Source organism: Dipodomys spectabilis, unplaced genomic scaffold (assembly GCF_019054845.1).
Source record: "Dipodomys spectabilis isolate Male_0828 unplaced genomic scaffold, ASM1905484v1 ptg000108l, whole genome shotgun sequence".
In the NCBI taxonomy this organism is placed as follows: Eukaryota; Metazoa; Chordata; class Mammalia; order Rodentia; family Heteromyidae; genus Dipodomys; species Dipodomys spectabilis.
Genome location: NW_024870785.1, coordinates 6,000,426 through 6,013,205, shown reverse-complemented (window position 1 = coordinate 6,013,205; position 12,780 = coordinate 6,000,426). Strand labels below are relative to the sequence as shown.

Sequence of the window (12,780 nt, the reverse complement as noted above, 5' to 3'; positions counted from 1 at the left end):
ACTGGCAGGAAAGTCTGTTGAGACTCTTTATCTCCAATAAACCACCTGAAAACCCGAAGTGGTGCTGTGGCTCAAGCAGTAGAGCACTTGCTTTGAGCTGAAGAGCTCAGCGATAGTGCCCAGACCCCAGAGTTCAAGCCTCACAACCGACAAAAAAAGAAAAGAAAATGCCAATGTGGTGAAATTCCCTTTCTATCATACCATTTGGGACTGAGGGAAGCGTATGACATGGTGCTGATGGTAAACTTTATCACTGGGAAGGTGGGAGTCGCCAGGTTTCTCCACGTTGAACATGAGTAGTTTGTTGCTGTTGTTTTTCCTTTCCATAGTCTGTGTTCTTTCCTCACTGACTTCTTTATAATTCTTTCTTTGATGGGAACTTAGGAGCTACATATATTTAACTTAGGTCTAAGTTACTGTTGTGTTTGCATGCCTGTACACCTACTACTTTCTAATTTGAAGAATAATGCCTTAGGCTGGATATGGTGGCTCATAGCTGTAATCCCGGGTACTTTCAAGGCAGAGATAGGAGGATTGGGGTTCAGCAGGCAAAAGTGTACAATTTTGTCTGAAAATAATATAAAGCATAAAGGGCAGAATGTGAAGCTAGTGTTAGTGGTGAGGGATTTACGTAAGATTCTACTGTTTCACGAGCTCATTGTTCTTTTACATGAATGTACTTGAAGATACCAATTTGTGTTGACTTCATTATTTTAAATCATCCCTTTGAGTTGAACATGGACTAGGATACAATGGACAGACATGCCTTTCTGTTGGCGTCTTCCTGGCTCTCTTGTATTTGAGATTCTCTTAGAAGTGCTGTTTGGCTTTTGTTTCAGGGCCACTGAACTATTTAGTGCTAGTGACACAAACTGGCTGTGTGAGGCAATTTTTTATGATCTGATCTGTGATTCAGTTTATATCAAATGTATCGGCTCTTTTTCTGTTGTTACAAATCCACGTTTCCATTGTATTCAGCCAGTCCCACCCCTCTATCACAAAGAACAGGTTTCACTGTTTATTATCATAGTTGGAAATAATTTATTTTCACAGTACTGAACACCCTTTATCCTCCCCTCCAGCCCACTCCCCTCTTGCTGGCCCCCCCCCCCCCAAGTCTGTTTCTGTCCCCCATCCCTTGCTGATCAGCAGCTTTCCCTGCTCTGTGCTGCCTTCATGGGCTGCCAGTGTGACTCTTAGAGACAGCTAGATGTCAGCAACAGAGTGAATCATTCTGTCAAGGGGTGATGATTTTGAGTTCCTTTATTGAGGTAGTCTACTAATGTCAATTTTAGATTCTTCTAGTTCTAGCAGATCTCATTACAAGTGTGTTTTGGTCTTGTGCTTGTTGTGTGTTGAAGAGGTCTTTGTGATTTAGCTTGGTGATAGGATTTAAGCTTGAGTTTGATTCCTCAGTACCACACACACAGAAAAAGCTGGTAGTGTGCTAGCCTTGAGCAAAAGCAGCTCCAGGACAGTGCCTCTGTCCTGAATTTGAACCACAACAAACGAGAAGGCTTGTTTTGAGCAGCTTTATGTGATAACTGAAGGTCACCTTGAGGCAAGAAAATGTCCTTATTCTGATCTTACAGTAGCTACATGAATGCTAAGTGGTATGACCCCTCTGGGCTGGGTGCCTTCTAGCATGCCCTGCGCTAGGCCGGCTTTGTAGACCTTTTTAAGAAGGTATGTGTGCCTTTTTTATGTTTTCATGCTCCAGGAGTGGTGAAAGGACATAGGAAGGAGTCTGGGGAGCTGTACTACAGCATTGAGAAAGAAGGCCAAAGGAAGTGGTATAAGCGAATGGCTGTTATCCTGTCCTTGGAGCAAGGAAACAGACTGAGAGAGCAGTATGGGCTTGGTCCTTATGAGGCAGTAACGCCGCTCACAAAGGCAGCAGATATCAGCTTAGGTAAGACCTGGGCCTCCTGAGCTAGTCACTGCCTGTGGTCCATCGTGTTGCTTACAGAGGGGGAGGGGTGGCTTCTATAGAGCAATTGGTAAAGTTTCCCTAAATTTTGCTTCTTTTGCTGTTCCTGGGGCATGAACTCAGGGCCTGGGTGCTGTCCCTGTGTTCAGGGATAGTGCTCTACCACTTGAGCTACAGCTCCACTTGTAGCTTTTTTTTTTTTTTGGTCGGCCGTGGGGCTTGAACTCTGGGCCTGGGCGCTGTCCCTCAGCTCTTCAGCTCAAGGCGAGCGCTCTACCACTTGAGCTACAGCGCCACTTCCGGTTTTTCTGGTGGTTATTGGAGATAAGAGTCTCATGGTCTCTCCTGCCCGGGCTGGCTTTGAACCGCGATCCTCAGATCTCAGCCTCCTGAGTAGCTAGGATTATAGGCGTGAGCCACCAGGGCCTGGCCACTTGTAGCTTTTTGAGTAGTTTACCAGAGAAAAGATGAGTCCCATGGACTTAACTTCCCAAGCTGGCTTTGAACTGTGATGGTCAGATCTCAGCTAGAATTAGAGGTGTGAACCACTGTGCCTGGCCTGTCTATTTTTGTATGTGGTCTCTAGGTTGGTATGAGCTGGAGTGACGGCTGTCCATTTCTAGAGTTCTTGTCCTACCTGTTTTTTCCAGTACCAAATAATAAGTCCTTAGGGCTTTTGTGGTCTTTCCTGACTTACAGGAGACTAAACCCATCCCTGTTACAGCAGTGATTGCAGGAAAAAGCGGGCCTGAGAGAGGTGGGGAAAGGTACCTGTGTTTACATCACCATCTCATTAGACCTTGCGATTTGACCAACCTTTGACTTATCCTACTACAGACAATTTGGTGGAAGGAAAACGGAAACGGCGCAGCAACATGAGCTCCCCGTCCACCCCCACCGCCTCCGGCAGCAGCAGCAGCACAACCCCTACCCGCAAGGTCGCAGAAAGTCCCAGAGCCTCTGCTGGAGTTCCCTCAGGCAAAAGGAAACTTATTACTTCTGAAGAGGAAAGGTCCCCTGCCAAGCGAGGCCGCAAGTCTACCACTGTGAAGCCTGGTCAGCGTTGCCTTTGCTTCGTTCTTGCTCAGCCCATGGTGGGGTGCAGGGTCAGCTGCTGCAAAGATGGAACCTACTCGATGGCAGTGGCTGCTCTTTACTGGCTATAGAGTCAGAATCTTACTAGCTGCAGGTGGCGCTTGGATAGCTTGCTGTGTCTTCTGGCTTTTACCCTCCCAGCAGGGTCCAGATAGGAGGTTGGGACTTGATCTCAAACATACATTGAACCCTGCATGGATTCTAGGAGGGAAAGAAATAAGGAATTTTAAGCAGAAGGAAAACAGATCAGGCTGCTTGTCTGGGAGCTCTTGCTTTGCCTGCAGTCTTCTGCTTTCCTCTTTATACTGAGGCCTTGATTCCTAATGAAAGGTACCCGAGCCTGTGTCTTTATCTCCCAGTCCTCCCCAGTCACTCATGTTCAAAGTTAAGAGAGGATCAGTTCATCTCTTCTTCACTGAGTGTCTACAATGACACAGGCCCAAATTGTGGGTCTTGGTAAAGTCGTTAGTGTCTGTTCTGAGGAGACTCAGGCTTGGGGCATAGATGAAATTCTACTGGCATTCCATTGCCCTGGCCCCTTTGGTTTTCTGGTGTTTTGAGTTGTGTCATCTGTGTATCCCTCCAACACTGCTGTTGTGTTGCAGGGTATTTAAAAACGACAACAAGAGTTAACTTTATTGTGAGGCAAGCTTCATACTTATTACTGCATGTATAGTCCCTTGAAGTTGATGTACAAAAATTCATTTTCTAGATATTTGAAGAAAACAGAAAAGTTGGTTAACTTTCTCAGATGACAAAGTAGCCATGCATTGTAGTGCGTTTCGCCTTGTCCACACCACATGGTGTTGCTTCAGATCGTTCGCCCTCTGCTGGTTTTGTTTGAAGGAGGCATGCATGAGGTGTCTGTCATCTTAGCCTTCTATGAGTCCACTCCTCCAGGCCAGGTATCATTTGCTGTTTTGAGGATGTCCTGGGGCACTTGCAGCATGGGTGTTCTGGGAGTCCTGGAGTGATTGGCTCGCCTACCTACCCAGGTGTTGGTGATGGACACTGGACAGCTGACGTTAGCATTTTGATGTGGTTCATGTACATGTAAAAAGTTAATATGAACAATTGTATTTTTTTTTATTTTATTTTATTTTTTTTTTGATACGGTCGTGGGGCCTGAACTCTGGGCCTGGGCGCTGTCCCTCAGCTCTTCAGCTCAAGGCTAGCGCTCTACCACTTGAGCCATAGCGCCACTTCCGGCTTTTTTCTTTTTGCTTATGTGGTGCTGAGGAATCGAACCCAGGGCCTCTGGCATGCAAGGCAAGCACTCTACCACTGAGCCACCTTCCCAGCCCCCAATTGTATTTTTTTAAAGGCTACTTCACACTATCACATATCCTGAGGGAAGTCGGAGCACTGAGCTGCAGAAGGGGCTGAAGACTTCTAAGCATTTTTTTTTTTTTTTGGGTCTGGTCATGGGGCCTGAACTCTGGGCCTGGGCGCTGTCCCTCAGTTCTTCAGCTCAAGGCTAGCGCTCTACCACTTGAGCTTTCTGGTTTTCTGGTGGTTTATTGGAGCTAAGAGTTTCACGGACTTTCCTGCCCGGGCTGGCTTTGAACCACCATCCTCAGATCTCAGCCTCCTGAGTAGCTAGGATGACAGGCGTGAGCCACCGGTGCCCGGCGACTTCTAAGCATTTTGCACTCTTACTTTTTTTTTTTTTTTTTTTAGAACTACTAATGTCCTGTGAAGTATTTATTTTGGCTATATAAAAACAGGGCTACTGGGCACTGGTGGCTCACGCCTGTCATCCTAACTGCTCAAGAGGCTGAGACCTGAGGATCATGGTTCAGAGCCAGCCTGGGCAGGAAAACCCGTGAGATGCTTATCTCCAGTTAATCACAGAAAACCAGAAGTAGTGCTGTGGCTCAGAGTGGTAGAGTGCTTGCCTTGAGCGAAAAAGCTCAGGGACAGCAGTGTCCAGGCCCACGATTGACAATAATTATGGTTTTCATTTCTGGTAATGTACTTAAACTTTGACTTTAAAATCTGAATCTACTGCAATTAGATTTCATTGTATGTTTACTCCTAGGTTGTTAGCCATAGTAATGGTGTTGGGTCATAGGTCAGGAAAGTTCATTAGGACATGGCTTTCCCATCAGATCATTCTTGGTGCTGCATCCTTGTGTATTATTCTAACAAGTGCTCTGTCCTCCCAGGTGCAGTGGGGGCTGGAGAGTTTGTGAGCCCCTGTGAGAGTGGAGACAACACAGGTGAACCTTCTGTCCTAGAAGAGCAGAGAGGACCTTTGCCCCTCAACAAGACCTTGTTTCTTGGCTATGCTTTTCTCCTCACTATGGCCACAACCAGTGACAAGTTGGCCAGCCGCTCTAAACTGCCAGATGGTCCCACAGGAAGCAGCGAGGAAGAGGAAGGTAAGTCCCTTAGGCCCTGGCATGTGCAACTCCTTTCCTTCCTTCCACTCTTTTTATAAGCTGGTGGTTCTTTTGCTGAAGCAGGGTAGAGGGCTGGGTGATTGGCAAGTAGTATCTTGGTTAAGAACATGAAAACTGTTTTCATGAGTGCTTCCTCAAAACAATCTATGTAAACAGATAGGAGATAGATTTTTACCATTCAGTTTCCATAGAAGCATCAAGCTGAAGGTTGCAGAACTGCTTTATGTCAATAGTGGCACACTCAACTTAGAACCCAAAGGTGGTTTTCCTTCTAGTCAATCAGGTTTCTTAGGACCTTGCCATCTCCTGCTAGAGGAAACCCACATGGAGGCAGTTGCAGTCTCTTGATCTCAGTTAAGACTATGAGTAGCTGGGCGCTGGTGGCTCACGCCTGTAATCCTAGCTACTCAGGAGGCTGAGATCTGAGGATCGCGGTTTAAAGCCAGCCCGGGCAGGAAAGTCCGTGAGACTCTTATCTCCAATAAACCACTAGAAAACCAGAAGTGGTGCTGTGGCTCAAGTGGTAGACTGCTAGCCTTGAGCTGAAGAGCTGAGGGACAGCGCCCAGGCCCAGAGTTCAAGCCCCACAACCGACCCAAAAAAAAAAAAAAAAAAAAATGTGGATTACCAGTGGCTCTTACAACTGCATGCACTACATACATTTCTCTGGTGTCTTGTTTCTTTGTGTTTGAGTGAAGGCTGGTCAGCAGAAGTAAAATTTATTTCAGTGGTCTGAAAAGTATGCGATATGAGATACAAATAATTATAGCACTGTAAGTGATTGACATGTAACGTTCAGATGTGTCTGACAAGGCTAAAAAAATTGATGGGACAATGTTTTGTTAGAGAACCGACTGATGTTGAGTTTTACAGGAGGTAATCAGAGTTAGAGAACGTGGTTGTCATAAAATAGCACCAAAGAAGATGCGTATTAGCTGCTATTTCAGGTGTATGGACAACTCCTAATTAGCCAAACTTTCTCAACTAATTGCAGCCAGGTCGAGATGCAAACAGACATGAGCAGAGTGATCAGGGGGATGCTCTTCAGACAGTGTAAAGAATGGCTTTGAGTAACGATGCTGTAGTCCAGGGCAACTGGGCTATGGAAGCAGGTGGGATTTCCAAGGGCTACTTGTGTTCAAAACCTATTGATTAAATAGAACTGAGACTGGTGCAATGGGAGATAAGGTATGTGAGGACTTTCCTAGCCAAGAATTGTTATTTGTTAGGCATATAGGGTGATTCTGTGTAGTGGTTTATGTGTGTTATGGCATTAACTCAGCGTTTATGTGCTAGGTGTCAGTGGCTCACGCCTGTAAACCTAGCTACCCAGGAGGCTGAGATTTGAAGATTATGGTTCAAAGCTGCCCTGGGCAGTAGAGTCCACAGAACTTTTTTTTTTTTGGTCGGTCGTGGGGCTTGAACTCTGGGCCTGGGCGCTGTCCCTGCGCTCTTCAGCTCAAGGCGAGCGCTCTACCGCTTCAGCCACAGCCCCACTTCCAGTTTTCTAGTGGTTTATTGGAGGTAAGAGTCTCATGGACTTTCCTGCCCGGGGTGGCTTTGAACCAGATCTCAGCCTCCTGAGTAGCAAGGATTACAGGCGTGAGCCACTGGCGCCCGGCTCACAAAACTCTTATCTCCAGTTAGCCACCAAAAAGCTAGAAGTAGAGCTGTGGCTGCAGTGATAGAGTGCCACCCTTAAGTGAAAAAGGGACAGTGCCCAGGCTCTGTGTTCAAGTCCAGTACCAGTCCAGCCCCTCCCCCCAAAAAACTCAAAAACAAACTGTTCTTTAAAGATTGCTCTCTCTCCCTCCCCACCCCAAATACTGGAGTTTGTACTCAGGGCCTGAATTGAAGCAGATGCTCTACCACCTGAGCCATTCTGCCAGTCCTTTGTGGTCTTACTTTCTTTCTGCTTTCACATTCTTGTTCTAATACCCTCAAACCCTTTCCCTAAACCAGGATTCTATAGGTGACTTTGTATGAGATGCTTGTTGTTTAGTTCTCCCCCCTCTTCCCCCTCCTAGCCAAGAATTGTTATTTGTTAGGCATATAGGGTGATTCTGTGTAGTGGTACATGTGTGTTATGGCATTAACTCAGCGTTTATATGCTAGGTGTCAGTGGCTCACGCCTGTAAACCTAGCTACCCAGGAGGCTGAGATTTGAAGATTATGGTTCAAAGCTGCCCTGGGCAGTAGAGTCCACAGAACTTTTTTTTTTTTGGTCGGTCGTGGGGCCTGAACTCTGGGCCTGGGCACTGTCCCTCAGCTCTTCAGCTCAAGGCTAGCGCTCTACCACTTGAACCACAGCCCCACTTCCGGCTTTTTTCTTTTTGCTTATGTGGTGCTGAGGAATGGAACCCAGGGCCTCATGCATGCAAGGCAAGCGCTCTACCACGGAGCCACCTTCCCAGCCCGTTTAGTTCTTTACTCAAAAAAAAAAAAAAAAAAGCAAGGGCTGGGAAGGTGGCTTAGTAGTAGTAGAGTGCTTAACTGCATGTATGAAGCCCTGGGTTCAAGTGCTTAGTACCACACACACAGAAAAAGCTGGAACGGGTGCTGTGGCTCAAGTGGTAGAGTGCTAGCCTTGAGCTGAAGAGCTGAGGGACAGCGCCCAGGCCCAGAGTTCAGGCCCCACGACCGACAAAAAAAAAAAGAAAAAGTTGCTTAATCTTAAAAAATTCACAATTGGGGGTAGGGAAGGTAGCTCAGTGGTAGAGTGCTTGCATGTGTGAGGCTCACAAGAGCAGAAAAAAAGCCAGAAGTGGCGCTGTGGCTCACTTGGTAGAACGTTCGCCTTGAGCTGAGGGACAGCGCCCAGGCCCAGAGTTCAGGCCCCACGACTAACAAAAAAAAAAAAAAAAAAGTTTACAATCCTGCAGTTTTTAAGGAACCCTTAGAAAATGTTATCAAGGAATCAGGAACATGGCACTGGGTTTTCTTAGGGACTCGTCAGACAGAAATGGACTTGAGCTGGGTTTATTTAATCCTTTCATCTTTGATCGCTTGATGTCAATTAGATGATAGTTACAATAATGGGATAAACTATTGATGTGTACCTTGGGATGGACAGGGCACTCAGTAAAGAGACTATAATCCAAACTAACGATAATGGAGAAGAATGGGCTGCCTAAATGGGCTGCCTAAACCGTAATATTGACTGTATAAATGTAGTGTTCTTGGGGATTGTGGTCATGAGTGACAGCAGCGGTCTCGGATCACGTGGTGAAGTAGACATTTTGAGGAGGACTGCGTTGGCTGTCGGCATGACGCAGCACCATCTTGGTGCTGCAGGTTGTGACTCAAGACAGAAATTCTGAGTGCAAAAGAATGCCGTGACAAAGCATTCTACCACCAACCAAGAGTTTCTAGATTGAGTTTTCATTTTAAAAAGAGGCTGGGCGCTGGTGGCTCACGCCTGTAATCCTAGCTACTCAGGAGGCTGAGATCTGAGGATCGCGGTTCAAAGCCAGCCCGGGCAGGAGAGAACGTGAGACTCCTATCTCCAATAAACCACCAGAAAACCGGAAGTGGCGCTGTAGCTCAAGTGGTAGAGCGCTCGCCTTGAGCTGAAGAGCTGAGGGACAGCGCCCAGGCCCAGAGTTCAAGCCCCACGACCGACAAAAAAAAGAACATGGAGAGGGCTGGGAAGGTGGCTAGGAAGGTGGCTGAGTGGTAGAGCGTTTGCCTTGCATTCCTGAGGCCCTGGGTTCGATTCCTCAGCACCACATAAGCAAAAAGAAAAAAGCCGGAGGTGGCGCTGTGGCTCAAGTGGTAGAGCGCTAGCCTTGAGCTGAAGAGCTGAGGGACAGTGCCCAGGCCCAGAGTTCAGGCCCCACAACCGGACCTCCCCCTCAAAAAACAAAAAACCATGGAGACACTGAGTCAAGCAAAGATGAGAGAGGAGGGGAAGAGAGGCGCTGCCAGAGCAGCTCCGTGGGCAGGAGGCCACCGAAGCACTGCTCTGCAAGTGCTGCGCTCCACCAGCTTCTACCCGCAGGGGTGGAGGCAGAGAGGTGGTCTCGGCACTAAACTTTATGCACTGGGTTGGGATTTTTATTTGTGATAAGATTTTAATGAATTTAATGAATTTAATTTCCCAGAACTTACTATTAATTAAAATCTCTAATGTCTTGCTTTTCTTCTTTTTTTAATGTGTTATTTATATAAGAGAGGAGCAGATGACCAGAAAACAAGCTCAAATTAGATATTTGGTCAAAAGAAGCAGTTTCAAATTGCCTAGGGTCATTACAGCTTCAGCTTCATCTCTCATACCTTCTGCTTCACCCTCAAGACTGTAGAGCAGTCATTGATGTTCAGTGTCCTGAGGTACTTCAAGATCATCAAAGGTAGATAGTTTTCCATGAAAAGATTGAAACAGGATTTTCTGATTAATCCGTTTAAAATTTAAAACCATAGTTCCCTTATCAGTTAAAAAATTTAAAACCATACTTTCTTTGCACATTCTTATCAAGTGTTAGTTGTAAGGGGGTTAAAGATGCTGATCAAGTGGGAATTTGAAGGCAGAGCTAGAGGAAATGGGTGTAAAGCAGCAGAAAAGCTGTAGGGTCGATAAAAGGCCAATTTCCAGATATCAGGGTTCTTCAGATTTGAATAAGCTTCATGTCCATTCCTGTGACGGCCCCTGACTGACTTCAGTCTTAGTGCAGGAAACATTGCTGCTCTTAGGTGTAAGAGCAACCTCCACCTCTCCTATTCCCAGTCCTCCTGTTCTTGCTCCATCCTCCTTTTTTAACATGGATTTTCACTGTGTTGCCCGTGCTGGTCTTGAACTTGTCATCTCAAGTGATCCTCCTTCCTCAGCCTCTAGAACAGTTGGGATTGCAGTTGTGTACCACCACACTTGACTCTGTCCCTTCTCTCATAGCATTTTCTAGGTCTCAAATTAGATATTATGACCCATGGGGAAGTCTCTTGTGGCTTTGGGGACACCCTGCTGTGAAGGTAGCTGAAGAGTAGAAAAGGCACAATAAACAGGCATACAGAGTAGCCAGTAGGAATCCACTAGCTCAATAATTATCTTGCTATTTTTTTTTTAAACTAGAGTTTTTAGAAATTCCACCTTTCAACAAGCAGTACACAGAATCCCAGCTTCGCGCGGGAGCTGGCTATATACTCGAAGACTTCAATGAAGCCCAGGTGAGAGGAGTTTGTGCATGGAGCAAAGGTCTGGGGGCTGGATAAAGTAGCCAGGGGTTTTAGGAACAGGGAACCTGTCAAACTGTTGCTGCATGAAGTAGAATTTTTATTGTATTCCAAAAGAAAAGTTAGAACCTAGGACTACTTGAATTTGATTTTCCATGTTTAGTGGAACTTCCTATATCAGTATTCCTGAGGCTGAGCATGACATGGGCCATTGACAGTTGGGGATTAGGCCCTCAGAAAGCTGTAGATGAATACAGAGAAATGTCTGTGGAAGTTTGGGCAGTTTGGGCTTCTCAGTGACAGAACTGAAATATGACTCTTATTTTGGTTAGCATTTGGAACTCTTTAGATCTGCTCCTATTTAGGTTTCTGTAGGTATCACCAGAACTATTGGCTCTGTCCTTTTCTTTCAGTGTAACACAGCCTACCAATGTCTCCTAATTGCTGATCAGCATTGTCGAACCCGAAAGTACTTCCTGTGCCTTGCCAGTGGGATTCCGTGTGTGTCTCATGTCTGGGTCCATGACAGTTGCCATGCCAACCAGCTCCAGAACTACCGTAATTATCTCTTGCCAGCTGGCTACAGCCTTGAAGAGCAAAGAATTCTAGACTGGTACGTATTTGAGAGCCTGTCCCACAGTTCCACGACCATCTAGAGCTAAATAGGGAGACAGCAAGCATTTGAAAGGAGAATCTAATTCTGCATGAGCATTTCCAGAAAATAGACTGCAGTAGAATAAATCACAATTTCAAACTATTTTAGCATTTCTAGTTTAGTTATCTCTATGTTGGTGGATATCCTTTGAAAATATGGGAGGACTTTTATATAGGTTCAGAATTCCCTACCTGAAAGAAGACCTAAGTTTTAAAGCATTGAAGCACAATTAAACACCTGAGGAGCAAGATCTCAGCCCCTGGACAGAGATCTGAAGAGTAGCCGGGGAACATGATTCACAAAAAGAGAACAGGGACAATTTCCCTAATACGAGGCTCAGTTTTGATACCATTCAGATGTGCTCAAGTCCTTTGTAGAAGGGTCTTTGTTGGATATGTTCTGCTACACTAAGGTCTTCTTACTCCTTCACAGGCAACCCCGTGAAAATCCTTTCCACAATCTGAAGGTACTGTTGGTGTCAGACCAACAGCAGAATTTCCTGGAGCTCTGGTCTGAGATCCTCATGACTGGTGGGGCAGCCTCCGTGAAGCAGCACCATTCAAGTGCCCATAACAAAGGTACCTGGAAAGCATGCATGTCCTTGGTCCAGAAATGTCCTTGGACCATGGCTTAAGGCCACGTGGTCCCAGTCTCAGTCGTGGTAGTTGACTGACTTTATTCCTATTGCTAAAACAGTACCTTTAAGAGGTGAGTGGACATGAGTGCACTAGACAGTTCGTGTCTTTGCTAATTTTCTGTGGTATGTCCCATAAACATTTCTATAAGGCCAGTGTATAACTTTTATTTTTGGTTGTGAGCAGCAGGAGTGGTGGGTTTAACAAAATAGGGTTTGGGGAGAGTGGGATCTACCTTTTTGTTTTTGGTTAGTCATGGAGCTTGAACTCTGGGCCTGGGTGCTGCCCCCTGCGCTCTTCAGCGCAAGGCGAGCGCTCTACCGCCTGAGCCACAGCACCACTTCCGTTTTTTTTTAGTGGTTTACTGGAGATAGTCTCACAGACTTTCCTGCCAGGGCTGGCTTTGAACTGCAATCCTCAGATGTCAGCCTCCTGAGTAGCTGGGATTATAAGTGTGAACCACCTTTTTAACGGAGGCCTAACATGACTCACGCTTCCCTACTTCTTACAGACATTGCTTTAGGGGTGTTTGATGTGGTAGTGACGGACCCGTCATGTCCAGCCTCGGTGCTGAAATGTGCTGAAGCGTTGCAGCTGCCGGTGGTCTCACAAGAGTGGGTGATCCAGTGCCTCATTGTTGGGGAGAGAATTGGATTCAAGCAGCATCCAAAATATAAACACGATTATGTTTCTCACTGAAGGTATTTGGTCTTACCAGTTTCATTCCTTGCTATTATTGTGAGATTGTCCTTTAACCGGGTTTTAAATGTGTCTTTTAATCAGGTTTTAACTGTGTCTTGTGTGTAACTGGATTCTTTGCATGGATCTTGTACATAGTTTTATTTGCTGGACTTTTATGATAAAATAAATGTTGAATCTCTTTGGTTGTAGTAA

The 12,780-nt window shown here is 46.0% G+C and overlaps 1 protein-coding gene across 3 annotated transcripts in view; it reads left to right on the top strand.

Moving 5' to 3' along the window:
- Positions 1–12,780, top strand: part of Tp53bp1 (tumor protein p53 binding protein 1) — a 66,772-nt gene extending 53,992 nt beyond the window's left edge. For all 3 annotated transcript variants that reach the window (XM_042687397.1, XM_042687395.1, XM_042687398.1), the window contains 7 exons: positions 1,721–1,912; positions 2,768–2,986; positions 5,194–5,409; positions 10,496–10,590; positions 11,010–11,209; positions 11,684–11,829; positions 12,398–12,780. In XM_042687397.1, coding sequence (XP_042543331.1) covers positions 1,721–1,912; positions 2,768–2,986; positions 5,194–5,409; positions 10,496–10,590; positions 11,010–11,209; positions 11,684–11,829; positions 12,398–12,585 — 1,256 coding nt within the window. In that variant the 3' untranslated portion in view covers positions 12,586–12,780. The remainder of the gene's footprint in view (positions 1–1,720; positions 1,913–2,767; positions 2,987–5,193; positions 5,410–10,495; positions 10,591–11,009; positions 11,210–11,683; positions 11,830–12,397) is intronic.